Source organism: Lactuca saligna, chromosome 5 (assembly GCF_052625555.1).
Source record: "Lactuca saligna cultivar CGN05327 chromosome 5, ASM5262555v1, whole genome shotgun sequence".
In the NCBI taxonomy this organism is placed as follows: domain Eukaryota; kingdom Viridiplantae; phylum Streptophyta; class Magnoliopsida; order Asterales; family Asteraceae; genus Lactuca; species Lactuca saligna.
Genome location: NC_136421.1, coordinates 207,601,214 through 207,628,380, shown reverse-complemented (window position 1 = coordinate 207,628,380; position 27,167 = coordinate 207,601,214). Strand labels below are relative to the sequence as shown.

General features: G+C 36.7%; 1 protein-coding gene across 1 annotated transcript; it reads right to left on the bottom strand.

Annotated features, from left to right (window-relative positions):
* Positions 1-13,150: 13,150 nt before the first annotated feature.
* LOC144998688 (peroxisomal fatty acid beta-oxidation multifunctional protein AIM1-like) lies at positions 13,151-18,190 on the bottom strand. The gene is made up of 18 exons (XM_078958422.1): positions 17,947-18,190; positions 17,642-17,713; positions 17,091-17,153; positions 16,942-16,998; positions 16,783-16,850; positions 16,621-16,702; positions 16,149-16,204; positions 15,738-16,040; positions 15,351-15,437; positions 15,083-15,257; positions 14,870-14,991; positions 14,632-14,795; positions 14,308-14,562; positions 14,095-14,216; positions 13,873-13,994; positions 13,653-13,801; positions 13,431-13,569; positions 13,151-13,355 (listed from the first exon to the last, which is right to left on the bottom strand). The coding sequence occupies exons 1-18, from the start codon at positions 18,038-18,040 to the stop codon at positions 13,317-13,319; spliced, it is 2,169 nt and encodes a 722-aa protein (XP_078814548.1). The 5' UTR covers positions 18,041-18,190; the 3' UTR covers positions 13,151-13,316.
* Positions 18,191-27,167: the final 8,977 nt, after the last annotated feature.

The following is a 27,167-nucleotide window of genomic DNA, read 5'->3' as shown; positions in this document are numbered from 1 at the left end:
GGCCTAATAAGGCCCAAAACCCTAATAGACCAAATATGGCCCAAACCGTAAAGCCTAAGACCAGGTTTGGTATGTTGTGCGTACCAGACATACGTCCGACATACTAAGTCGCGTGCCTGATCGGGGACTCGAACATGTACGCCTGCGTACGCGCCTATTAAGCACCTTTTCCTTAAATACTTAATGCTTACAATCAGTCGTCCAAACTTCAGATCCAAGCCTTGGGGAACATCTTAATCCATAAAGTCATTAACTTGGAAGCTTTGCATGGCTCAAATGAACTCGACCCCTAGATTTAGCATTCTACTTTCTCCAAATGGACATAAACACATGCATGGTTGATCTACAACCATCAAGATGCTAACTTTATGAACTGGGGACCTTAGAAACATCAAGAGAAGCAACTCCCAATATTTTGAGTGGAAGCATTCCTACTAGATCTCATTCATGGAACCAAAAGTGACCAAAACTCCATAAAGACTAGATCTAAGCATACAATGAGAAAGTTCCAAACTTTATACCTCAATGAAGCTAGAAACGATGAGAATAATCTGGATCTACAAGCTCTTCCTTGATCAAAGCTCCTTCTTCAAAGCTCTTCTTCCTCAAAGCTCACCAACACACACTAAAACATACACAAAGGGGGTCAAATCTTCTCTAAAGGGGCTAGGGTTTCAAAATGAGGCTCAAAGGGTAATAGAGGATGATAAATGAGGGGATCATTGGTCATAATGTTACTTAAATAGGGTCTAAACACTAAAAATTAGGGTTTGTCCCCTGGGTGTTTACGCCCAACTTCCAAGGAGTACGCTCAGCGCACCCCACTCTTCCGAAATTGGCGACAATGCCCATTTGGTGCCAAATCTGCAAACAATATATACACCAAGGGTCAAAATGAAAAGTACCTTGAATCGGGTGTTACAATTGTTTCGCACTTGAATTAGACTTCGTCCTTGAAGTTTGTTGTCGTAAATAAGTCTTAGTAATGCTCATTATCTCTTCATCAGGCTCCCACGTCCATTCAGAACCCTTTTGGTGATGCCACCACACCTTCACCAGATCCACCACCTTGTTTCACAGAGTCTTCGTCCTCCTGTCAAGGATCACCATTGGTCTCTTTATATAATTCAGACAATCATCCACCTGAATGTCCTCCAATGGAACCACTGTAGAATCATCAACCAAACACTTTTGCAACTGAGAAACATGAAAAGTGATATGAATATGATTGAGCTCCTCCAGCAGATCCAAACGATACACCACCCTACCCACCCAGGTTAAAACCCTGAAAGGACCAATGTACCTGGGGCTTAACTTGCACCACTTCCTGAATCGGATGACACTTTTCCAGGGTGACACCTTCAGGAGTACCATATCTCAAACCTGAAATTCCAAATCGGACCGACATATGTTTGCATAGCTCTTTTTTCAACTCTGAACTGTCTAAAGTCTACCGCAGACCTGCTGAATCAATTATGTCATCTTGAGTACCACCTCGGTACTCCCCATGACCCACTGACTTGATGGGTTGTACACAAACAATCCTATGTGTGCATGCAACCCTAGATACGGATCTATGTTTTCACTATTAGTTATACAACATTATGAACACAAAAGAAACCTAACATGCTCCTAGGTAATTTCGAAATTTATAAGGAGAATGAATTACATACCTCTTGTTGTTATGTTGTAATAACGACTTGTATCTTGAATTTTATTGTCTTTGAAAGCAGGTACCACAAGTGTAGTACCTCTAATGGCTCACAAACACCAAGAGCAAATGGAGAGGCAAGAGAGAGAGAGAGAGAGGAGGTATGAAATTCGGCTCTAGGAACCCTAGGTATCAAGTGGCCGAATTTCTTATGCCAAGGGGTCTTTATATAGGTGTAGGAATTACGGTTTCAGTCCTTATCCTTATCTGATTACTTGCCCACCAAGTAGTCCAAAGGATAACCCTAGAAACCTTATCATGGACAAATTCCAAGGCCTTGTCCCCTTGAATTTTTCCACTCTATCATATAGGGCATCCTTTGTCATACTTTGCAACTATCACATAATTACAGTTCAGTCCCCCTAGTTCAGTTAACTTCTTTTGATCACAAAATTAATTCTTGACCAATGTTAACTAAACAAATATGATTTCTCTTTTAATATATTATTCTTATAATATATTAATAAATCATAATAACCTCTTTCTCTATTATTTCTCCAGTCAAGTTGCTTTGGTGAAGGCAACCCAAAAAGATCATGCACAACCGGGTCAAGTACTTACTAAATATAGTTACGAGCTTAGACACTAATCCAACATGACTGAGTTGTCCCCAACATATCGAACTTCGACATTTCCTCCCGTACAACATCTCAAAAGGAGGTTGATCAATGATGGCATGCCAACTGTTATTATACGTAAATTCTGCCAAAGGAAGATACATATCCCAACGACCACCAAAATCCAGAACACATGCTCGCAACATGTCCTCTAATGTCTGGATAGTCCACTCACTTTGACCATCATTCTGCGAACAGAATGTCGTGCTGAAGTGCATGCGAGTGCCTAACTCCTCGTGGAATTTTTTCCCGAACCTGGAAGTGAACTGAAAATCTCTATTCGAGACCACTGAAACCGGCACTCCATGCCGTGTTACTACTTCCTGAAAGTAAATTTCAACTATCTTCTCCCCCAAAATACTCTCTTTAATCAGAATGAAATGCACACTGTTTGTCAATCGATCCACAATGACCCATATCGAATCCACCCCTCACGTCATCCAAGGCAACTTTGTGATAAAATCCATTGTAATCTCTTCCCATTTCCAAAGGGAACATCCAACGACTCCATTATGTTGTGGGGTCGCTGATGCTCGGCCTTGACTTTCCTTCAAGTCAAGCACATCTCCACATACCAGGCCACATATCGCTTCATCTTTGCCCACCAATAGTTGGGCCGGAGATCCATATACATATTTGTCGCTCCGGGATGAATAGAGAATCTCGAATTGTGCGCCTCCTCCATCAATACCTGACACACACTATCCCAATATGCAACCCACACTCTTCGGTGAAGGGTCAATATATCCCCCGCTATCATAATCGAAGGAAGCCACCTATCCCACTATGTGCTCACTCTTCTGGTGCTCTTCCTTCATAGCCTCAACCCGAGCCTCTCAATTCTACTCTAAAAGTGGGGTAATCATTGTCATCCTCAAACACCTATCCCTGATCCAAGTCGCGACCGCCTTGCGGTTGAGATCATCAACACCACGTTGGCCTTTCCCGGGTGATAAATGATCTCATAATCATAATCTTTCACAACATCCAATCATTTGCACTGCCTCATATTCATATTCGGTTGATCCATCAAATACCTCAGACTCTTGTGATCCGTGTAGATAGTATATCGGACCCCATAGAGGTAGTGTCGCCAAATATTAAGGGCAAACACCACATCCCCCAATCCAAATTGTGTGTAGGGTAATTCGCTTCATGAGGCTTCAACTGCCTCAAGGCGTAAGCAATCACATGACCCCGCTACATCAATACTACCCCCAAACTTGTGATAGACGCATCACAGTATACCACAAAATCCTCAACACCCTCCGACAATATTAGAATCGACGCCTCACACAATCTCTGTCTCAAGGTCTCAAAAGCTGCCTACTGCTCACGCCCCCAACGAAAACGTGACTGTCTTCTTCGTTAACCGAGTCAAAGGAACCGCTATCTTGAAGAAATCCTGAATGAATCTCCGATAATAACCCGCCAATCCAAGGAAACTCCGAATCTTAGATGGAGACCTCGGAACTTCCCACCTAATCACTGCCTTGACCTTGGCCGAATCGACCATAATATCGTTCTGGTTGAGAAGGTACCCCAAAAATTGTACCCCGCGCAACCAGAAATCGCACTTGCAGAACTTCGCATACAATCTCTCCCTCCTCAAAGTCTCCAATACCTCCCTCAGGTGCTCCTCATGTTGCTCCTGGGTCATGGAATAGACCAGAATGTCATCAATAAACACAATCACATATCGATCCAACATAGGCCTGCACACACAATTCGTGATATCCATACATGCGGCTGGAGCATTGGTGAGCCCGAAGGGCATCACCACGAACTTGTAATGACCATAATGAGTCCGGAAGGCCGTCTTCTGGATACCTTCCTCTTTCACCCTCATCTGATGATAACTTGAGTGCAGATCAATCTTAGAAACCCAAGATGCACCCTGAAGCTGGTCAAATAAATTGTCAATCCTCGGGATTGGGTAACGGTTCTTCACCATTAGCTTATTCAGCTCTTGGCAGTTGAAACACATCCGATGTGACCCGTCCTTTTTCCTCACGAACAAGATCGACGCTCCCTATGGTGAACCACTCGTCTTGATAAATCCATTGTCTAACAGTTCCTGCAGCTGGGTAGACAACTCCTACATCTCTGGAGGTGCGAATCGATAAGGAGCCATGATTATCAGAGCCGCATCAGAAATCAAGTCAATCCGTAAATCCACCTGCATCTCCGGAGGCACCCCAGACAAATCCTCTGGGAATACATTTGGGTACTCCCAAATAATCGGTACATCGTCCATAGTCGCCTTACCCTTCTCCCGGGTATCCATCACATATGCAACAAAACCGGAACAACCCTGCTAAAGATAACATTTGGCCCTAGCTGTTGAACATAGAACTGGCCCACGCTAAATACCCTCTCCCCGTATAACCAACTCTCCCCCGCTTGGAGTTCAAATACGCACAAACTGCTGCTCGCAATCAATCATTGCGGCATTGGGGTTCAGCCAATCCATCCCAACAATAACCTTGCTCTCACGCAGGGGAAGACACAACCTTGGTGAACCCTCGCACATGACGATCATCAACAATCTCAACCTCTAATGAACAATCCATTCTGACATCACTTCGCATTAAGGGGAAAAAAGTTGTTCGATGTATAATGTCTTTAGGAGCTGCTACTTCTTACATCGAATGTCACTGGTAACACTATATTACTTTGTTTTTGTTTTTAATTTTCCAAAACAAAAATTCCAAAAAGATTTTATTATCTTTTGTCTTTAAATTTCAAAATCAAAACTCAAAAAGATTTTCTTAATTTTTGTCTTTCATTTGCAAAAAATTAAAAAAAAATAAATAAAGAAAAAATACAAAAAGATTTGCTTATTTTTATCTTTATTTTTAGAAAACAAAAATCCAAAAAAAATTTATTTGTTTGTATTGCATATTGTGTTTAGCTTTTCGTGGCTCATTGTAACAACATGTTATGGTGGCAAATGCTCAATAATCATATATAAAAAGGGGAATATGTATGATTTCACATTCATATTCTAGTTAGGCGTCCCTAGAAGCATGTTGTTGTATGTTGACCTTAAGCCTCAATGACTTTATGTGTTCAAAGCCTTAATGGATCTCTTATTATGAGTGTTCCTTCCCAATTAGGATATATTCGCATCAATCAAAGAGCTACATTTCTCTTCTCACTCTGAGTAAAGAGATTTTTGCAATGTCCATATATTTCGCAGAGGTACAATGTGTTTCTTTAACAATTCTTTTTCACCAACATTTTCTTCACGACCACACACATCGCTGCATATCCTCGACATCTCTTGTAGAAACCAACCAAAATGTAGATATTGCACCAATCTGTGTTTATGATCTTGATTCATTTTTCCGTGATGATGGTGAAACCCAACAATCCCTACTTCTAAGGCATTGACGGTGAACATATTGTTCAAGATTATAATGAAACACTTGTTTGAGTACCATTTTTCGATATTCAACATCATATTCCTTTCGTCATGCATGATCTTGACAAAATGTTCTATAACCAAGACATTTTTGCCCAACAAGATCTATATCTTAATTTTTTTTGGAATATGATTTCCGTATGAATATCTTTTTGCATTCTTGTTACTTCCAATCTTATCTAACCTTACTTTTTCTTGACTACTTTGGTCATCCAAGTACTTTTGTTCAATAAACTCACACTTATCTTAAGTTGCGGTATTGAGCAAAATTGTGCCAACCTACGAAACCTTATGAAAAAGAAGCCCTTCGATGCTCATTGATGAGTATTCGATTGTACTTCACGGGAAACCACACAAGCAGCTTGTGATAGCTTCATTTTATTTACTTCTTTTTATAGTTTATTTTAGTACATTTCATTCGCATTTTAGTTAACTTCCATGCATATTTTCCCTTTTTGTTATTTTTATGACCATTTCGGGGTACTTTCTAGTTTCTTAAGCATTATTGCAGATTTTCTTGGAAACTAGCAGGGCGGCACTCTTCGGAGGCGATTGGGCTTGAAAGGAATTGGAGATTTCGTGCTTGATGGCTATGAAGGTGATTCATGGGGTGGACTTGTCAATTGCTTGAAGGCTTGGAAGAATTGAGCTTCAAATTTGAAAGATACGGGAGAATTCTTGAGTATGCAAGATCAATATTTGGGAGTTTGCGGAAGTTTTGAATGATGTGGATAGACAAATTGGGCTCAAATTGAAGAACTATTGAAGAAAAATGGGCTAGAAGCTGATTGGACTCGAACTGGGCCAAGGGATTAGCTATGGGGGCCCAAAACTTGAAAAAGCCCAAAAATGCCGTCAGTACCCGCGGCCCGCGTAAGATTCCCCGCGGCCCGCGTGGATTCCTGACAAGGGGAATCTCGGGATTTTGCTTAGAGCTCTATATTAGGAAGGTTGGTGTGCCTCTTTAGCATTATCTTGGAGGTCCTATTTTGAGACTTTCTCTATGGAGTTTGGAGCACTTTTGGAGGCTAAGAACACTTGAAGAACATCTTCTTTTCTCCTCTTGAATCTTGTCAAATGTTTGGTACAATCTTATCTAACTTTGTTCAGTTGAGTTTAGTCATGCTTGGCTAAACAAATCTTGGTTGACTTTTTGTTGAGTCCTTTGAACTTTTGTTGGATGTTGAAGAATCTATGAACTTGTTCTTAAATATTTATGGAAATGTTTTGTGTTTCATCATATTATCACTACTAGTATGTTTTTATTCATGAGTTTAAATATGTTTGTGGTGATTAGTTGGCTAATTTTTTGATTAAGTAAATGATCCTCAAATTAGCAAGCAACAAGTGATTTTTGTGTTGTTTTTGCTTCACACAATCATCAAAAACATTTCCTCCAACATGGTAGTGAAAGCAATTGACTCCTCTTGGATTTGGTGACTTTTTGGTTCTTAATGCTAGTTGACTTTCATTAATTACATGCTATTTGGAATTAGTGACTTTGACTAAGGAAATTGTAATGAGCTTCTCTAGCCATTTCAACAATTAAGAAAAGTCTAGGTAATCTCAAGCTCCTTGGATTACTATAACCAAATTAAGGATTTAAATCAAAGTATTGCACTATTGGATTCTAATGATATGTTCATCAAAAGTCAAAGTGAGGAAACTTTAAGTCAACCATCTCTCCCTTATTGATTTTACATCAAATTCTTATTTTTGTTGCAATTGTCTATTTAAATCATAGTTAATTCTAGTTTGTTTCAAGTATTTCAAAACACCAAAAACCCCCAATTTATTTTTATTGTTATTTTACAAGTATCTTTACAAAGAGATTTTTCATAGAGTTATAAATTGAACCAATCTCCGTGGATTCGATCTCTTTACCACTATACACTATTTTAGTGTGTAATAATTAGGGTTATTATTTGTGTTGGCCTCGACAACCACCAGTTTGCCATCTCTCTTGATGTCGAATGAAGAGATCTTTGCCTAGGATCTAACTGCTTTCATATCAAATGTTATTTGATATCACTCATCTCACATTTATTTTACATTTGATTCCCATTTATTCTTTAGCACACATTTGCACTGGGATCTTTCAGGTTTTGGGTATTACCAATTCAAAACCTAGATTTCGCAAAGTCTGGCATATGATTTCTCTTTACAATCCCAAAAGTGAATGAGCCTAACCTCAATGTGAAGGCCTGTTGTACTTGATCTACAATGCGAAACTTATGACAGTTCTTATCCTATTGGGGACAAAGAGAAGTTTAGCGGATGTAACAATTCAGTATCTCACGGGATTTTAGGAACTCGTGATAATCACTTTTTCTGACGTAGCGACTTTTATAGTAATCGGCCCCATAACCAATGCAACACGTGGCAGAATCTGATTGGTTACCGGTTCAAATTCAAATTGTTCGTCGGCTATAAAAGGACATTGGTGGTATTATTTGAAGACTTTATGCTCTCTTATCATATTTTCCCTATATTTCTCCAAAGCTTATTGTCTTCAAACAATTTCTACAAACCCTAACAATGGCGACTCATACTGCTAATGTTGATCCTTCCAACACCACAAATGAAGAAGAGACTTCTCAGCCGTTGTTAAAGATTCAGAGTTCGAATCTTCATCTTCTACCCGATGTTAGTCAATATCCTGAGCAGTTGAAGATGTTGATTTTAGCCCTAAATCACTCTATTCTATCAACTATCTTATTTTTATCATGTGTTGTTCCAATGATCTGGTTATCACTTGCGGGTTCAACGACGGTTTTCAACAAAACAACGAAGATCATAACTTTCCAACTGATGAACAATAAATTACAAAAGCTCACCAAGTGACAGTTTGCTCAGATTATGAAGTTACCATACTCAGGTCCTTTCTATGAAGTTACAAATGAACAGGTTCTTTTTATGTTTAACGATATTGGTCATCAATCACCTCTTACTGGGATAAGTCAATTTCACAAATCTTGTCTTCCCTATGTGTGGAGTTTTCTCTTTGGTATTATACTACGATGCTTGACAGGCTATAGTCCAGGGTTAGACAGAGTGAAGTTGGAGGTCTATGCTATGCTTGCTGGTATTTATTATGATTTAAAAGTTGATTATGTTACTCAACTTTGGGAAGAGTTTGGTACAACAATCACACACACCAATATAGTGAATGGTGTTTCATGTGCAAGATACTAGAGTTTAATTCTCAGGGATGTGTATGAAAAGGAAGGGATTTTGGTTCCCTCAGAAGATGAGAAGGTGGAGTTTGCAACTTTGCAGGTTCCTAAAGTGGTTATTGATGATGCAGTTCTTTTTCCTATTGTGGCTCGCATTCCAGACACGATGTTAAGACAAATTGATCATGCAAACCCAATTTTGGTTCAATATTTGGCATCTATCAACACCAATGTCACAGTTGGATTTCTTTTGCAAAAGGGGGTTGAGGTTTCATCAAAAGCACCAAAGAAAAAGAAGAAGACTGAACAACCAAAACCTATTAAAGAGCATATAAAGAAAGAAGTTTCAAAACCTGTTCAAGAGAATGTGGAGAAGGAAGTTTCTAAGGAAGTCATTCCTTCGAAGACAGGCATATCAAACACATAAAGAAGCCATCTAAAAGGCCTCAACATTCTCCTGTTAGGCTATTTGTTCCAGAAGTTGAAGTTGAAACCCCTACCAAATCGCAGCACACTCATTCTTCTTCTAAGAGGGTAAACAAAATTCGCAAACCTCAACTTAATAGAAGAGGTGTACTTGTTCGCGAAATTTCTGCTCCTGTTTCACCAACTTCCAAGAAACGTCAAGCTCATGAGATGGTTAAAAAGCTTAAGAAGAAATAGAGAGAACTTGAAGACCTGCTTGATAAAGTCGTTGTCGAATCAGAGTATGGTAGTGATACCGAATGCTCTGATATTTGCATAGATGATACTGGTTTTGGGTCGCCTCAAAGGGATTCTCCAGTTCAGTCGATTTTCGAGGAGAGTGGAAGTCTTGGTGTCAATGTACACGTATCTAATACGGATACAAACACCAATTTGAGTGATCCTACATCTACTTCCATCCACGCGAAGACAATAGTCATACCACCCGAGGTTTCGCAAACCGAGTTCTACACGGAGGAAGTTCGCTCAGGCATCCTTGTGCGCGTATTTGATACGAGCACAAATGTCACCATGTGTGAAGGGGTGATGAACAATGAAGGCTTTGGTACTTCACATCCTGAAACATCAATAGTTCCTACATCGATCATTCTTTCTTCTACCATCAAAACCACAATTATTGATACTTCAACTTCATTACCACCATTCTCTTCTCCTATCCCATCATCACTTCCTATCTCAACTATCTTACTAACATTTTCCACAATCATGCATGAACCAATCACTACTCTTTTCTCTTCTCAATCCACATAAGTAGAAAAGATAGTTCAAGACGACGAACCCAATGACGATGATATAATAGTTTCTTTTGCTGACTTGGAATTTGATCCTGAGGCGGATAATGTTCCTGACAACATGCTCATGGCAGGTAAACACTTCAAGATCCTCAACAACAAACTAAAGTCTTTGTTACAGATATAGGAAGACACTAGGGGTTGAAATTATGTGTCTGGGGTTGAAGTGGAGTATTTGTTAAAGTCATAAGAGAGTCCTCTAAGGAGTATGATGGAAAACGTTGAAAAGCAACAAGCTGAATGGTTGAAAATTCATGCTGAAAATTTTGAATATGAGATTAAAAAGCTTCGCGCTGTTGCGAAAGAACGCCATGAAATTTTTGTTGACCAAGTGAAAACGATAAAGAGTCTATTGATCTTAAGATGAATGATCTTAAAGACGTGATGGCAAAATAATTTGAGAAGTTAGAGAAAAGTCATTATGTTCCTCATGGCAAAGTTGATATAGTTGCTGATGCAATTTCCAAGTTAGTTAAGTACAATTATGTTTATTCAACTAAGTTTGATGCGAAGACATAATCAAATTCTAAAGTCTTTGAAAAATTGGAGGAATTGTTAAGCAGCATCAAGGAATCAGTTTTGCAAGCATCTCTTTCAAACCAATCATCTGTTTCCCAAGAAGCAAGCACTCATATGATTTCGTCTATTGAAGCAAATCTCAAAAAGGAACTGGCTCCCATCCTTGAGTTGGTTCTTATTTTACTAACAAATGCTCCACCAGCGAAGCAAGTGCCACAAGGGGGAGAAAAAGGATGCAGAGGAGTTGGATCTTCAAAAGTTGTTGATAAGGGTGCAGTTGTTGGGAAGGTTATTTCTACACAAATATCCACTTCACTTCCAGTTTCTTTGATAACAACTTTTACAACTACAACAACAAGACCTATATTAAAAGGGATTGTTATTGGCGAAAGTGTTGGAGGTTTGGTATCAAGTTCTAAACCACCTCCTTCAAAAGAAAGTCAAGGGGATAAAGGGAAAGGTGTTAAGATAACTTTGTCTGAAGAAGAAAAGAAGAAGAAATTAAAGATGGAGATCGAAAGACAAACACAGATCAATAGTATTTTGAGGCAAAGACAGAATGATCCTCCAGGCTTGCACAAGGGAGATCCTAATAAGCTCTAGTGCTATGAAACTATTGAGCAAGTTGTGTAAATAGGGGAAATGGAATATTTTCACAAGGTTCCAAAGAAGAGTTATGATTTTGAAAACTCTGACTTCAACCAACTCAATTTCCCTATAAATCAATGACATACGTCTCTTCTTAGTACAAATTGGTTGATCGGTTCATCGACAAAGAAGAATATAAACGACTGAAAATGAAATTTCATGCAGTATTGGTCAAAAGCAAAGAGGAGATTTGGTCTTCTATGAAGATCATCAAAGTGATGTCAATCTCTCGAGAAAACTTGTTTGAAGGAATTCTTCAAAATTTTCTCTATGTTGTAGTAAGGTCAAACAATGTAGTATGTGAGTTTTCAGTTGCCGAATTCCCATTGATGAACTTGAGCGACTTGGTCACAGATGTCGATTCTAAGCAATGTGGATGTAACGAAACTACCTGAGAATAGTAAGGATGATTTTCTCATCGGCTTTGCTCATATCAAAGTATTCATTGATAGTTACTATGATTGCCTCGCAATCACTAATATCGAGCTTGTCATGGCCATCAACAAGGCATCGAAAGTTCCCCAATCATTGCTTAAGGGGAAGATTAATATTGACAAATATGAAGATGGAGAAATTGTTCATTAGCTTCTGGGGGTAGTGTTTCGTGGCAAGAACAAGAATCAGAAGATGAAAAGGTTTTTGTTCCGAGTGGATGATGTTGAGAGGTACACGAATGTCCAATATACAAGCCTTCTAGTTCGAATCAATAATTGCAAGAAAAATGATGTTGTAGACAAGGCTGGAATTCGCAAGACTATTCTTTGGTATATGGAAATTCACAGGGTACTTCTCCAGACCATGAAGCTGATGACGTGATTTCGACACTCTTGTTCCAAATGTATGTATTTTGCAAAGCATTTTTATGTTGGTGTCTAACGTCTAGTCCTTGCATACTTTTTGAGCGTCTGTACTACTCTATAAATAGAGTTAGTATAGAAGTAGAGAGAAGCTTTTTGGCACTTTTGTTCTTATTCTCTCTCTTGAATTTTTGTACTCATTCAAACACATCAAGGAGCCAAACATATATTATTTACAATCGTGTTCTTAATGTTTTCTGTTCTTGATTTTGTTTTCTAAACTCGATTCGAACACACACCTCTTGGCTAACCCTTAGCTTTGGAAGGTAAACTAAAGTTTTACCTTGTACGCTTATCTAGGTGTGGTGTAGCACTTGTCTTGTTAGCAGTATAGCAGCAACAGTTGATCATCATTGTTGGGTGAGTTCCTTTACTATACTCGTGGGTCGAAGGCACCAATGCCAACCCACTGGATTACTTTTGTAGGATGATAAATGTTTTTGTGACACTTATTGTTATGCATATATGTGCTTGTTGTCTTTGTGACTTTTGTTGATACGACTGTCCATTTGAAAGTGTCCAAAAGAGTCAAAATATACCCAGTACGGGTTGAAAGAGACCGAAATGAGTGAAATAGACCTAGTATCAGTTGAAAGAGATCGAATGGGGGTGCAATAGACTCAATTATGTTTTGACTGTTATGTATGTATAATATGGGGTATTTTGGAGAAACTCAGCTTATATATATATATATATATATATATATATATATATATATATATATATATATATATATATATATATATATATATTCCCTTCATAAACCCTACTTTCAATATTGAATGGGAAATAGTAAAACAAAAAAAATGGTTACTTTTGAAGAGTCTTTTGCTAATGTTGGCAACTGAAAAGCAAGCTACATGAGACTTTAATTATGAACTATAATCCATAACCTCCCTTAGGTTTGCATATAAATCCTTTATATTTAAACATCATTCCTTCATTCATATTCCTTAAAACCAAACCCCACCTCAATAATTCAACTTCCAATTTCCAAAACCAAAAAAAAAAAAAGGTTGAACCTTATTTTTCACAACAAGACTAGTTTTATCATTTAACAAAGTAGGATCGAGATTTCCATTTCCTAGAGACGAGCCCTTGAACTTGCTGACAACGGAGCACTCTGCAAAAGCAACAAACACATAAACATCTCAATTTTATACATTATAATAAAAAATTGTTTGGTGTTGTTTCTCACCAGTGGGACCCCGTTATTGGCTCTTTCTTCAAGAAATTTCGAAGGCTTATAAAAGTGGCTGTATTTCTCAGACCATTTCTTGAGACTTGCGTATATATGCTTCGCCCCAACTAAATCTCCCCAAAACACAATCCCACCACTGCAATCAACAAACATTAATCAAATCAACAACTGGTTCATGTTTGAAGTTTTGATGAAAATAATGATGATTAGGATACTAACCGATAAGATGGAAAACTCATCCCAAGAACAGATGCAACATCAAGATCAGATGCTCGAACCACAACTCCTTCCTCAAGAACACGACACGCCTCATTCACCACAGGGAACAATATCATCTCCACTATTTCCTTATCCGTTACATTTATTGCCTGATTTCCCAATTTCCATTTCTCAATTTTCAATTTTCAATTTTCAATTAAAAAAAAAAAAAACACACTACCTTTCCCGAGGGCATGATGTTGACTAGTCTTTTAGCTTCTTCTATGATCTGAAACACCTGTGGATCGGGTTTTGGCTTGCTACCCTTCTCATAAAGGTAATACCCTTTTCCGTTATTTTTACCTAATGATAATAAATACATATAGCATCGTCTCTTGTTAAATTAAAGAATAAAAAACGATTGGAAAAATAAAATTACCAAATTACCAAATTAGTTAATTACCATTTCGTCCGCTTTTAATTAGAAGATCAATTATCGGTGAGCGGAATGTACGATCAGGAAAAGCGTTTGCGAACTCTTTACCTACCGCAACTGCGACACCATATCCCGCTAAATCCTGAAGCCTAAAATCACAAAATTAATTAATTATCACATAACACGTTTTCGATTTTTTTTTTTTTTTTTTTTTTTTTTTTTTTTGAAAATCGAACTTACTGGAAGGGTCCCATGGGGAGTCCAAAGCTAGTGATCAATCTGTCAATTCTAAACAAATCGACACCCAAATGAAGCAAAACATGCGCACCCTGTGTGTATGGAAAAAACGTCCGATTCACAGCAAAACCTGTACAATTCCCCACAACAACAGGAGCTTTTTTTATGACTTTTCCAACTGCCATTAGGTCAAGAATCACTTGTGCTGATGTCTTTTCTGTTCTAACTATCTCCAGTAGCGGCATCACATGAGCTGGACTGTAATCATTTCATTTAATAAAATAAATAAAAAAAAGAAATTATTAGATGTGGATTATTTTGTTTAACCTGAAGAAATGCGCCCCAATAACTCGATCTTGAGATTTGATTTTTTCTCCGATTAAATTGAGGTCAATGGTGGATGTGTTGGTTGCTAAAATGCAATGAGGAGGACAAATGTTTTCAATTTCACTGAAGATTTTTTGCTTCAATGGAATGTTCTCAATTACAGCCTGCATTCAGAAACAGAGTTATCAAATTATGTCTTGTATAATGTTCACATTTTATGTTTTTTGAAAGATCATACCTCTATAACCATATCTACATCTTTAAACTGTGAGTAATCCAATACCCCATTAACCAAAGACAAAGCCTTTTCACCTTGAGCTTGTGGTAGCTTCTTCCTTGCAACCAATCCTTTAACATTTGCTGAAAAAGTCATCAAATATTATAATAACCAATAAGTCACATAATAAATAAAATGGCTACAAAATATAAGAGATAACTAACTAGTAACTACCTTGTATTGTGTTTATTCCTTTTTGAAGATACTGAGAGTTGACTTCCTTGAGAACAACTTTTATATTACCAAGGATAAGGGCAGTTGCTATTCCAGACCCCATTAAACCTCCACCAATCACAGCAACTTTCTTCACACTTCTTGGCTTTAGACCAACATCAGTGACTTTAGGTACCTGTAAATATAAAATTATAGAAAACCAAGTTTAGATTTTGTAGAATTTTAGATATTTCAGAAAACAAAAATAAGAGAAAAAGGTTTAAATTACCTTTGAGATTGCACGTTGTGCAAAGAATATATGAACAAGACCTTTCGATGTGTCTGAAACAACAAGCTCATTGAATTCCTTCACCTCCTGAGTAATTGATAGACAAGTTAATTACAAAAATGGTCCCTGTGATTTCTGATTTAACCGTGTTTAGTCCAAAAATGAAATCTTTCTTCAATTTTGGTCCTTATTTCAGGGGACCAAAACCTTGAAAAAAGAATCAACGTTGAAAAGGGTTTCAAGTTTTGACTATACAAGGTAATTTTTTAATCAGAAAGTACAAGGACCATTTTTGTAATTTACTCTAAGATAAAAAATAAGGGTATATAAGTAACAACTAGTATCAAATCATTTATCAGTTACACAAAAAAGAAGTAATAAAAATACCTTTAAAACGCCTGCATACCCTCCATGAACAATACCTTCCTCAATCACATCAAGGCAAGCTTGATGTTGGGGCAAATTGGGAAATGTACGTTTGACATGTTGTCTAGCAGCTTTAATAATCTCACGTGCTTCTGAAAGGGACCCGATTTTGTCTGTACGATGAAGAGATCGGGCCCATGGTTTGCGGGCCTCAGCAATGTCTAAAGCCCATTTCTTAGCCACTTTCAACAATTCTTGAGGAGGGACAATAGCATCAATTAGACCTAACTTTTCCCCTTCCTCAGAGAGTATTGGTTTAGATGTCTACAAACAAGACTCATAAATTAATATCACCAATTTGTTTAAATATTCATAATCAGTAAAATACTAAATACTAAATAGTATTCAAGGAGACAGGAGAGATGTGCTTACCAACATCATATCAATTGCCTTTGATAATCCCAAAAGCCTAGGAAGTCTTTGAGTACCTGGAAAACCATATTTTTCCATTATTTAGTGAAATCCCGTTTGTATAATCATATTAACTAAAGTGTTGTGTTGTTATTTACCATCGTTTCTAAACAGAAAGGGTAAAATGGTCATTTAATCAGGTTCGGATAACTGATTTAGTCTAAAAAAGAATCTGTCTTTACATATACAGTGTTTTATTTTATCCATACAGGACTTAATAGGGGAAAAAAGAAACATGTATTTCTTTTTGACTTGATGCAAAAAAAAGAATGACTTAACAAAGAAAGTTAGAAAAAGAAGGCTTTTCATGTCAAGTTTCAACCTTTTTACAACTTTGCCCTCATCCCCTCCTTTATTTTTTTTCCTTTTCCTTTTTCCTCAAATGTGTTTTGAATTTCTCAGATATTTTTAAACATGATTTATTCAGACATACCTCCAAAGCCTGGCATAACTCCAAGAGAGAGTTCAGGTAAACCAAGTTGAGCTCTTGGAGCTGCAACACGCGCATGGCATCCCTACATTAATCAAATACATTAAAACACATTTTCAATAACTAATTTTTTTTAAAATAATTTGACTCATAAAAACTACAAACCATTGCAAGTTCTAAGCCACCCCCAAGTGCAAGTCCTTGTACAGCAGCAACTATGGGTTTCTTGGCATCTAGGTGTACCCAAAAAAGAAAAAATAAATAAATAGTGTCAACAAATGTAGACCTTAACACAAAAACTATAAGATAGATTGAAAATAAAACCTTCAATTGTGTTGGTGACAAGGGCAACAGATACATCAGGTAGTTGAGAAATGTCTCCTGTAATGACAATTGTTAAAGTTTCAACATGGATTTGAGGAACAGAATAGATTAGTAGCTTCTTGCATAGATGATGGATAATGATGTCATACCTGTCTTGTGAACTTTTTGAAAAACATTGATGTCAAATCCACCAGAAAATCTTCCATTTTTTCCTTCATAAAGTAAGAGAAATGAAATTAAGTCATGGAGTTGTACAAGTTTGACTATAAATTTAGTAAATATATGTTCCTTGTAAATGCCTTGATAAAGTAAGAGAGATGAAATTAAGTCATGGAGTCGTACTAGTTTGACTACAAATTTAGTAAATATATGCTTCTTGTAAACCAGAAGTAATGGATAGAAAACATTATTCTGAAAGAACTACAAGTGCAAAGATTCTAGTGAAGAATTAGTAACAAAAATTACGTCGATAGATATAACATGATCGTGTATTAAGATATTATTTAATCATGTTGTTATTCGGTATTAAACCCTAATCGTTTGCGTTCTACAAAAGAGACTAAATCGAAAAAGTGTCCAAATCAATGTAAAGGGAAGTTGGATTCTAAGAAATTACTGGTGACTTTGTTTGTTGGGCTTTACCGAATAGACCCTACATAGATCAATTAAATTTAAATAAAAAATGGATTCAAGAGATTACCAGTCAAAACGATCGCTTTTACATCATCTCTCCTCATAGCCTCTGCAAATTTCTCCTTCAGCCCGCCGAGAACTTAAGGGAAAGGAAAATCAAACCAAAATAAACATTTAATCATGGATATGAGATTAAAGTGAAGAAACAACTAAAAATCCACAACGAAGTAATCTCTTTCGTAAGATCTAATTGGGGAAAATTACAGGGAAACCGATTGAATTAAAGCAACTACATACAAGGAAGAGATAAACTGTGTTTATTTCATGAGATTTCCCGAAAACACAATTGAATTAAAGGATCGATAAGCTTACTTGGGACAGCTAAGGCGTTAACAGGCGGATTAGATATGGTGATCACAGCAACACCATCGGAACCGACCTCCATCGTAACGATTACCTCTGCCATTTCCGGTAGTTCTTGTGTAGCACACGAGTCTATGGAAGTCAATAAAAATGGAGTAGGCGATCACGGTATATGTAAAGAGAGCAAGAGGGACACTCAAGTGTGAAATTGACCGAAGGGAAGGCACCGAGCCAAGTTTGTTTAGTTGTTGCCCAAATTGAGTCGGTTTCACATATGATATAATGGGTTCAACAATAATTGCTTGATCACTTGGCTCACAAACCTAGGTCTACTAGTAATTATTATTTTATATTTTTAAAATATATTTTATATAAATATTATTTTTTTTAGGGAACTAAGAACCAAAAAAATTTAATAGAACACAAAGGACTAGAGTTAGAGGATACCCATGTAAATAATAAAATTATATATATATATATATATATATATATATATATATATATATATATATATATATATATATATATATATATATATATATATATGATGGTTAGCTAAAAATAAAATAAAATATGTTAAAATAAATTATAAAAATTCATACTAATAAATGAAAATATTTTTGATACATGTCACATTTTTCATGTATTTTGATATATATAATTTTGTGGTTAATTCTTATAAATTAATTTACACTTGTTATTTTATGGTAATTTTTTATTTTCTTAATTAACTATTCTAATTTGTAGGTTATAGAAAGTAATTAATGTGTCATTAATTTGTTTCCTTATGTTTTTAAAATTTAATATCTTTCCTTCAATATACATAATTCAAAATTGATATCTTTCTTTCAAAATTAATTATTATTTTAGACAAAATGGTCTACATATAAAAAAAATAATCAAACAGTATTGATTTTCATTAAGAAACTAAAAAAATGGTTATATGGAAAAAAATATAATTATTTTTATGTAATTTGTTTTATTACTATAAATTGAATTATTTATTTATTCCTAATTTTGTTTGTATATATTTTGAAATTTCACTTTAAAATTTTTTAATGTTTACACTTTGATATTTAATGTTTTCTTTAAAAAAATAATTTAATATTCATATTTTTATATATAATTGTTTTTTTAATCAAATCGTGTAGCACACGGGTCTCACGCCTAGTAAGTAAATAAAATACAAACATCAATACTTTTCTTTTGTATATCTTTCCATCATACCACATGTTAAAATATTCTAAGTGTCATTTTATTTGGATGGCATTCCATTGTTGTCCTTGCGAAATAATTGATACGTCTCTCAGATAATTTCTTCATCACTTTGTCTGTTTTTCCTTTGGATTTTTAGGTTGTTATACACCATGTTCATCTTTGTAACATTTCTACAGATATCTTGAAACTTTTATTCAGTTGGTGTTTATTATGGTGTACTGTCCAAAAAATACCAAGTAAAAAATCGTTTTTCAATCATCAAAACCATTCAACCATTTGTTCAAAAGACAATCAGAGTGTAATGTGTTCTCCAACATCAAAGTAAAATCATAAATCAACAATGCAGAAATAAAACTTCAAGGGATGCACTGCGATAAAGTCAGGCCCTTCCCTATGAACCATAAATACCTGAAATGTTTAAAACATGAAACTGTAAGCATAAAGCTTAGTGGGTTCCCAAAAATACCACATAACCATACGGGCCTCGCCCAGCTCACATAGTAGGCCTTGCCTAACTGTAGCACCCTGTTTCGAGTCGTTTTACAATTCGGGCATGTAACCCGAAGATCAAGTATCATAAGGCTTCCGTCTTTGGGGGAAGAGAAGTTTAGGCCCATTTGGATAAGGCTTCAGGCTTTCGGGGAAGAGAGGTGTAGGTCCATTTGGATGTGGGTAATGTAACTATGTGATCCAATAGTTTGGTTTGTGTTTTGGAGTCAAAGGGTAAAATGAGAAGGTAGTGTATCAGACTCCTTTTATGGATTATGGAATTTAGTTCGATGTGTGAAGTCAAAATTAATTAGATAGGGTTGTAAAGCTCCTCAATATATTTCCATGGATATAAAGATCGTCGAAAACGGAGTTGTGACAACGAAGTTGTGACCGTTTGAAGTTATGAAGGTTTTGGGCCTAGTCTATTACGTTGGGCGTAAATTGAGTACATTGAGCGTACGGAGTATGCTTGAGTACGCTAGGTGTAAATTGAGTACGTTAGGTGTATGCGATCAATGCTCAAACCCTATTTTCGTGGTTTGATCCATATTTAAGCTCCTTAACTCCCTAAATCCATTACATTCTCAGCCTTTACCTCTCTAACACCCTCTTGGTAACCCTAACCCTATATGGAGCCTTGTGAGCAAAAAGAAGGTGTTTTTAAGTGCTTTGGAATGTTCTTGGTGCACCTTGTAGAAGAAGGAACTCAATGAAGAAGTGTTGGTTGCATTGGAGCTTGTAGATCCAGACATTGTTCACCTTGATCTATCTTCTAGAGGTATAAAGTTTAAATCTTGATGATGCATTTGTTAGATCTAGCTAGTTTTGGATGTTATGAGCTTTTAGTCATTTTAGTGCATAAATTTTAGATCTTGAAAGTTTGTAACCTTATTATTGATAAACTTGAAAACTTTATCCATCTAAACATCAATGTGATTCAGATATGAAGGTTGGAGACTTGGACTTCATGGATTAAGTTGAAAAATATGCATTTTTGGCCCCTTTGATACTTAAAGGCAAGATCTTGATGGTTTGAACAATTCTAATGGATAAAGTTGGAAACTTTATCCATTATGGAGCTTTTAGGATCCATAAAAATGTGATCTTTATCCTTTTATTCCTTCCATGAAAGTCTCATGATGTCTTAATGGATTAATAAGTTAAGGTTTTTGGCGTCTGGACCTTTTCCAGACATGGAAAGTCATAAAGATGGAAACTTTATGACTTAGAATGTTGTTGTGGGACTAGACTTAAGTATTGGATGAAAGGGATTAAGACATTAAGCACTTTAATGGAAAAGTTCCTTTTGTTCGAGTACGTTGGGCGTACCCAAACTTGTGAGGAGTCTCATCCCTGGATAGTGAGTACTGTTGGATTAGTGTCTAAGTCCATAACTATTTTGGTATGTACTTAATCCGATGGTGCATGGTCCTTTTGGGTTGCCTTCACCAAAGCAACTTGATAGGATGAATTATGGAGAGAGAGGATTAATTATGATTTATTAATATATTATGAGAATAATATATTATAGGAGAAATCATATTGTTTAATTAATATTAGTCAAGAATTAATTGATAATCAATTTTGTGGCTAAAAGAGATTAATTAAACTTAAGGGACTGGAGCTGTAATTATAAGATAATTGCATTTGGGCTATGGATCACCTTGGAATAATAGGTTGGACGAATTCTATGGGGAAACCCATCAGAAATTGTCCAAGGGATATTCTAAAAGGGTTCATAGGCTGCTTAGGGCTTAAGCAGTCAGATTAGGGTTTCCTAGTTAAAAACCCTAATAGCCTACATGTATATATAGTACCCTTAAGCCCCAAAAACGTGGCTAAGAGTTCCACCAGGGTTTCTGGACGTTTTGGGCAACCTCCTCTCTTCTCATTCTTCATCCTCTTGCTCTTGGTGTTTGTGAGCCATTAGAGGAGTGACACTTGTAACTGTAAGCTTTCTAAAGCCATTACCAGGAGGATTTGAGATTGTTATTGCTACATAACAATCAAGGTAAAATCTAAACCCCATTTATATGTTAATATGATTAATTGTATGCTAGATCTAGGGTTTAAAGTCTTGGATGAATTGCATGTACAATAGAGAAACCTAGATCCAAGCATTAGTGTTTGCATGAGCACATAGGATGTTCTTATGGCTAAAACCCATCAGTGGTATCAGAGACTTGATTGGTTTCTATTGTATTGATGCCTTGTTTATTTGTTCAAGCTTAAAAAAATCGATTTTTTGGCCCCCTGACTGATGAACTCGGCGAGTTCCAATGTGGACTTGGCGAGTCGCTCCAACTCGGCGAGTCCATAGAGGAACTCGGCGAGTTCGAGCGTCAGTTAGAGCAGATTTCAGGATTTTTGCATATTTTGACTTAGGATAATTTCCATAATTGTTTAAAATTAATAAAATACGAATTTTATTAATTCCTTATGATTATCTTTGTCAAAATAAAAGATTTTGGTCATCTAATTAGCTAATTGTTACCTTATTTGATAAATGTTAAATTATTTGAATTATTTGATCATTATCTTGCAAGAATTTGAACTAGGTCTAATTAGATAACCACTAATTAATTGTTAATTGCCTTATTTGAATTATGTGATCTAGAATATTCTTGATAAAGTTTGGAAAAGTTTCAAATTAACCCCATTAGGTTTTATAGTTTAAATTTGAACTTAAAAGTTTTGTTTTTGAAATTTAAATAAGTTAAACCCTAATGTTTTGAAATGTTTCAAAACTTGCCCTCAAGTTTTGGAATTTAAAAGTTGATTAAAAGTTTAATTTAGAAATGTTAAATTCTAAAACCCTAGTATTGTTTTGAAAAGTTCAATTCACACCCTTATGGTTTTATTAATTAATTAAAGTGTATAATTAAAAGAGATTTAATAAATCCATAAAGTTTTGGTTTACAATTTAATTAAATTAAAAGTATAATTATTAAATTTGACCACCTAGTATTTTAAAAGTGTAAAATACACCCTATACTATATATAACATTGAAAGTCTAATATTATATATATGTATAAGTAAAAGTCAGTCTTACTGTTAGTAGGCCTCATTCACAAAGCTGGTCTATAAGGGGTGTTTAAGGAAATTGCCTATAAAATGGCGATTGAATAGGTATCCACTCTTACCCACCGCATTCTTGACTAGTGGAGGGTCGTTAGCCGAACGGGTAGGATAGGACAGAAACCTTCCATTATAAGTATAATGAAGTACAAAAGTAACTAAATGTTTTTACAAATTCTCAATCTTAGTTACTTTAGGCAAAAGTGAATTGATGCAATTCCATGAAATTACACTTTGTACCCTTGCGAAGACGTTAGTGGAGCGTGTGTGGTTAACCGCACACTAAATGGTTCTAAGCAAAGGTAGCAAAGGCTGACTCAATGTTTGTCATAATTCGGTGGAGCGTGTGTGGTTAACCGACACATCGAATAGGTGACTGTAACATGTGGGGGCACCATGTAAGTTTGCATGGTTATTCACACCCTTTTTTGTGATCCTCGGCATGAGAGTCACAAATCGAGGGGCATATCGAGATTTAAACACATCATTGAAAAGTTCAATGAATCTCAAAGGATCTAGGATTTTTCAAAACGTTTAAAACTTAATCTTTTTTTCGTTTTTCATGGTGGAAAATTAGTGAATCGTCATTCACTTACCTTCAAATGTATTGCAATTTGGGTTACGACATCCCTCTCCCAAGTTGTGGAATATTGTGTTGGGTCCTAGCCTTAGTTTCTCATTTAGTGATTTATTAAGGAATCAATCAATCAACTAACTTGAATTTATTTTCTCCCATTTTGTAGATGTCAAAATACAACAACTATGGTCTTTCAAAATCCCGTGGAACAAGCTTTCCACATGAAGATGATATTCCACTATTCGATCGAGGAACAAGAGATCATGCTTCACTTCCTCCACCTCCTCCAATTATTCTCCATAACCCACAAGTTTGAAGGCTTGAAAAGTTCAAGCTCACTCAAGCCCTTTTGGCAAGTAAACATGAAGAAGGAATGCCGGTGTGTGCACACGTCCTAGAGATGAAGTCGCACATTGATAGGTTAAGAATGTTGGAATCCATTGTCTATGAGGAGTTGGTTGTTGACTGGGTTCTTCAGTCGCTTACTAACTCATATAGTGAGTTCGTAAGAGAGTTCTATATGATGAACCACGACGTGACCCTTATAGATCTCACCAACATGCTTATTGTTGCTGAAATCAGCAATGGTTTGGCACACTGGAAAAGCAAAGTTGATTGGTGAATCTGCCTTCCAGACCTCTATGGATATAGGCAATGGCAACGAAAGGCATGCCATGATCGAAAAGTTTGATCATAAGACAAAGGCAAAGTCTGAAGTAGTTCCATGTGTTGTTCCAAAAGAGTCAATTTGCTTTTATTGCCAAGAGAAGGGGCATTGGAGACGAAGCTGTCCTATTTACCTAAGAGATCTAAGAGATGGGAGAGTCAAAACGTATGGCTCTACTTTAGTTAAAATCCATTAACTAACTCTTTTAAGCTCCTATTCTAGATTCTTAATACATGATGTGATAAGATTACAATTGATGTTTTGTAGGATCAAAGAAAAGAGAGGAAGCTTAAGGAAATAAGTGAGTAGAATCTAATCATGAAGAAATGGATTTCGATCGCATTGCTTGAAGATTGGATTCTTGAGCTACTACTTAGAGTTAGAATAGATTGCTAAGAAATATGTATTAACATAGTTTTTAATTGAATTGCATTGTAAGGACAAATTTTTTCGCAATAAAATAAATTTTGATTTTATATTATTTATTTATCCTTGCAATGGCGTGTATGGAAAATTGATGTTTAAATGTTTCAGTTATTAGCAATAATGGATTATGTTATTTGTGGAAATATCAAGAATTTACCAAACAGGGAGAGTTTCTCATCGCCCAAGTTTCAATTGGACAGAAACTTGGAATCATGCAACTTGGTTGCATGATGAATGAGAAATTTCATATTTGGAAATTAGACTAATTCGTTGACAAAGTGTCAAGTGAAGGACTAGGAGATCGAGTACACAAAGTTGTGTGTTGATCGAGTCCACCACAAGAGTGACAAAGATATTCGTCATGATTTACTAAAGGTTTAGTAAATATGATTATACTTATAAGATTAAGTGTAATTCTGAATTGATTGAAAGAGTTTCAATCAATACCATAACGGATAAGAAGAATCAAGTAAGCAGAAAGATAAAAGTTTCTCTATTCTAAGAAGAAGGGAGAGTACATTTTATTATGTTTTATGATAGGTGTAACATCCGGAATTTCAGGTATTATATTTATTCTTTTTATTTTGAGTTTTAAGGAAGAACTTGGCGAGTTGGTGCGTAGACTCGCCGAGTAGAGATGCGATTTCTCATCTGGATTAATGACCGGACTCGACGAGTCGCATTGGTGGACTCGGCGAATCCGCGCTGTTTAATGAAACCCTGATTTCTCAGGTTTAAGGCCTATTTAAAGGGCCTTATGGCCGTCATTTGTGCTCACCAGCCCCCAAAGCGAAACCCTAGTACACTTGAGCGTTTGGAGTGAGAGAAGGAGCCATTATCAACCTTGGAAGTGTTGTCTAGCAAGGGAAAGGAAGCTTTAGCCAAGAGGAAGTGAGAGGGTTAACCTCCTGAAGATTTGAGGTCCAGAAAATCACATTTGAGGTACCATTTTCGAACCCTTTTCTTTTGAGGTGATGTTCATGTTTATTTAGGGTTTACTGAGCCCTTTTGTGGCTAGATCTTGTGCCCATTTGGTCCCTTAAGCGAGTTAGGTTCTGGATCTGGACCCTTGAAGGTCTAGAGTGTCCCTTTGTCCAAGCTTTTTATGAATCCATGGAGGTTTTGGTTTGGGATCTTTGTGCTTGAGGTCAAAACACCATTTATGAGTCATTAGGTGTGATATGAGCGCTAAGACATGAACTTTACATGATAAATAAGCTTGGAAGGACTGGATCTATGAGTTATTGGAACATATCTGAGGGTCGTTTGGGGTTGTGCATGGAATGCACTCGCCGAGTCCATTGGCAGACTCGACGAGTTGGTGCGGGTTGTTCAGGGATTTCGAACTAGGGGTTGTGTAACCGAGTTGGGTGAGTGACTCGGTGATTCAGAAGGGACTCAAAGGAATCGGGTCCTATAGAGACTCGGCGAGTCCACGGCAGACTCGGCGAGTTGGGGTTGACCGTTGACCATTGACGAAAGTTGACCGGTGTTGACTTGATAGGGTTAGTCAACCTTAGTTGGGAAAGTGTTAATTAGAGATGTATTGTGTTATATGAGGACTATAGCTCGGGAGATCGAGCACTAGTGATTTCAGGGATTTACGAGTTACCGAGATACACGAGGTGAGTCTTCTCACTATACTTTACCTTGAGTAGGTAAATAGAGTTATGTGATACAGTGTTTTATATATATTGTTGTTGCATTGCATTCTTCTATGTGATTTATGTTGTGCATGCTTGCAGAGTTAGAACCTGAGGGTTCACAGAGTTTGGGTGCACGGACCCACAGAGTTATAGCCTCGAGTGGCTAATATGTGTTATATGTGGTATTTTGGAGAACTCACTAAGCTTTGTGCTAACAATGTTTTGTGTTATGTGTTTCAGGTACTAGTGAGGATCGCGGGAAGACACCGGCTTGATCAGTACACACACTGGATTTTTATGATACGAGATCTTGGGATAATTTTATATGTTATAAATTGAGTTTCAAGCAGTGATGTTTTTATGATTTACAAATGAATTATGTTTTTATAAATGTAAAAAATTGTTTGGAAATTTACGGTGTTACAAGTTGGTATCAGAGCCTTGGTTTGAGGGATTCGGGTACACCTTCGGGGGTATTTGAACTCAAACTGAGGATTTGGAAAAATATTTTCAAAAGAGAACCAAATTTTCTAAAAGGTGTAAAAGATTTTAGAGAAACACAGAGCAGAAACGTGTGTACGATCAGTCAGCGCTTGAACGGTGACAACCGAAAATACCCTTATATTATATGTTTATGAGATTGATATGATGTATTCTCTTGCTAGAGTGGTCTAGGTATTCCTAATAGGACTAGAGTGGCCTGATTTGTGATGCCTTAGCCTAGGGAGAGGTGAGCTGCTATGAGATGCTTGTGAGTGAGTAGGTAGCAGCGAGGAGCTTATGAGAGATCTGTTAGAGAGTGGATTATGCATAGTAGAGTACTTGGGATTTGGGATCCGAAGAGGAGGACTTGGGGTGTATACTGATACGGTGCGGATGGTAGTATTAGGCCCGTACTACTGAAAACACCGGGGCGGTATACAGTCCAAGTAAGAATCTTTGGGATGTCAGGGATCAAGGAGGGATGAGTTATCGAGTGCGAGTATACTCGAGTGAATTTCTAATATATCGTATGTTGCATTTCAGAGGTAGATCATGGTGAGGGCACGTCTTATGCCAGAGAGCAGTGGGACTAGTGATGAGGAGATCCATCGGATCATCCATGAGGAGGTGGCTGCGGCCATC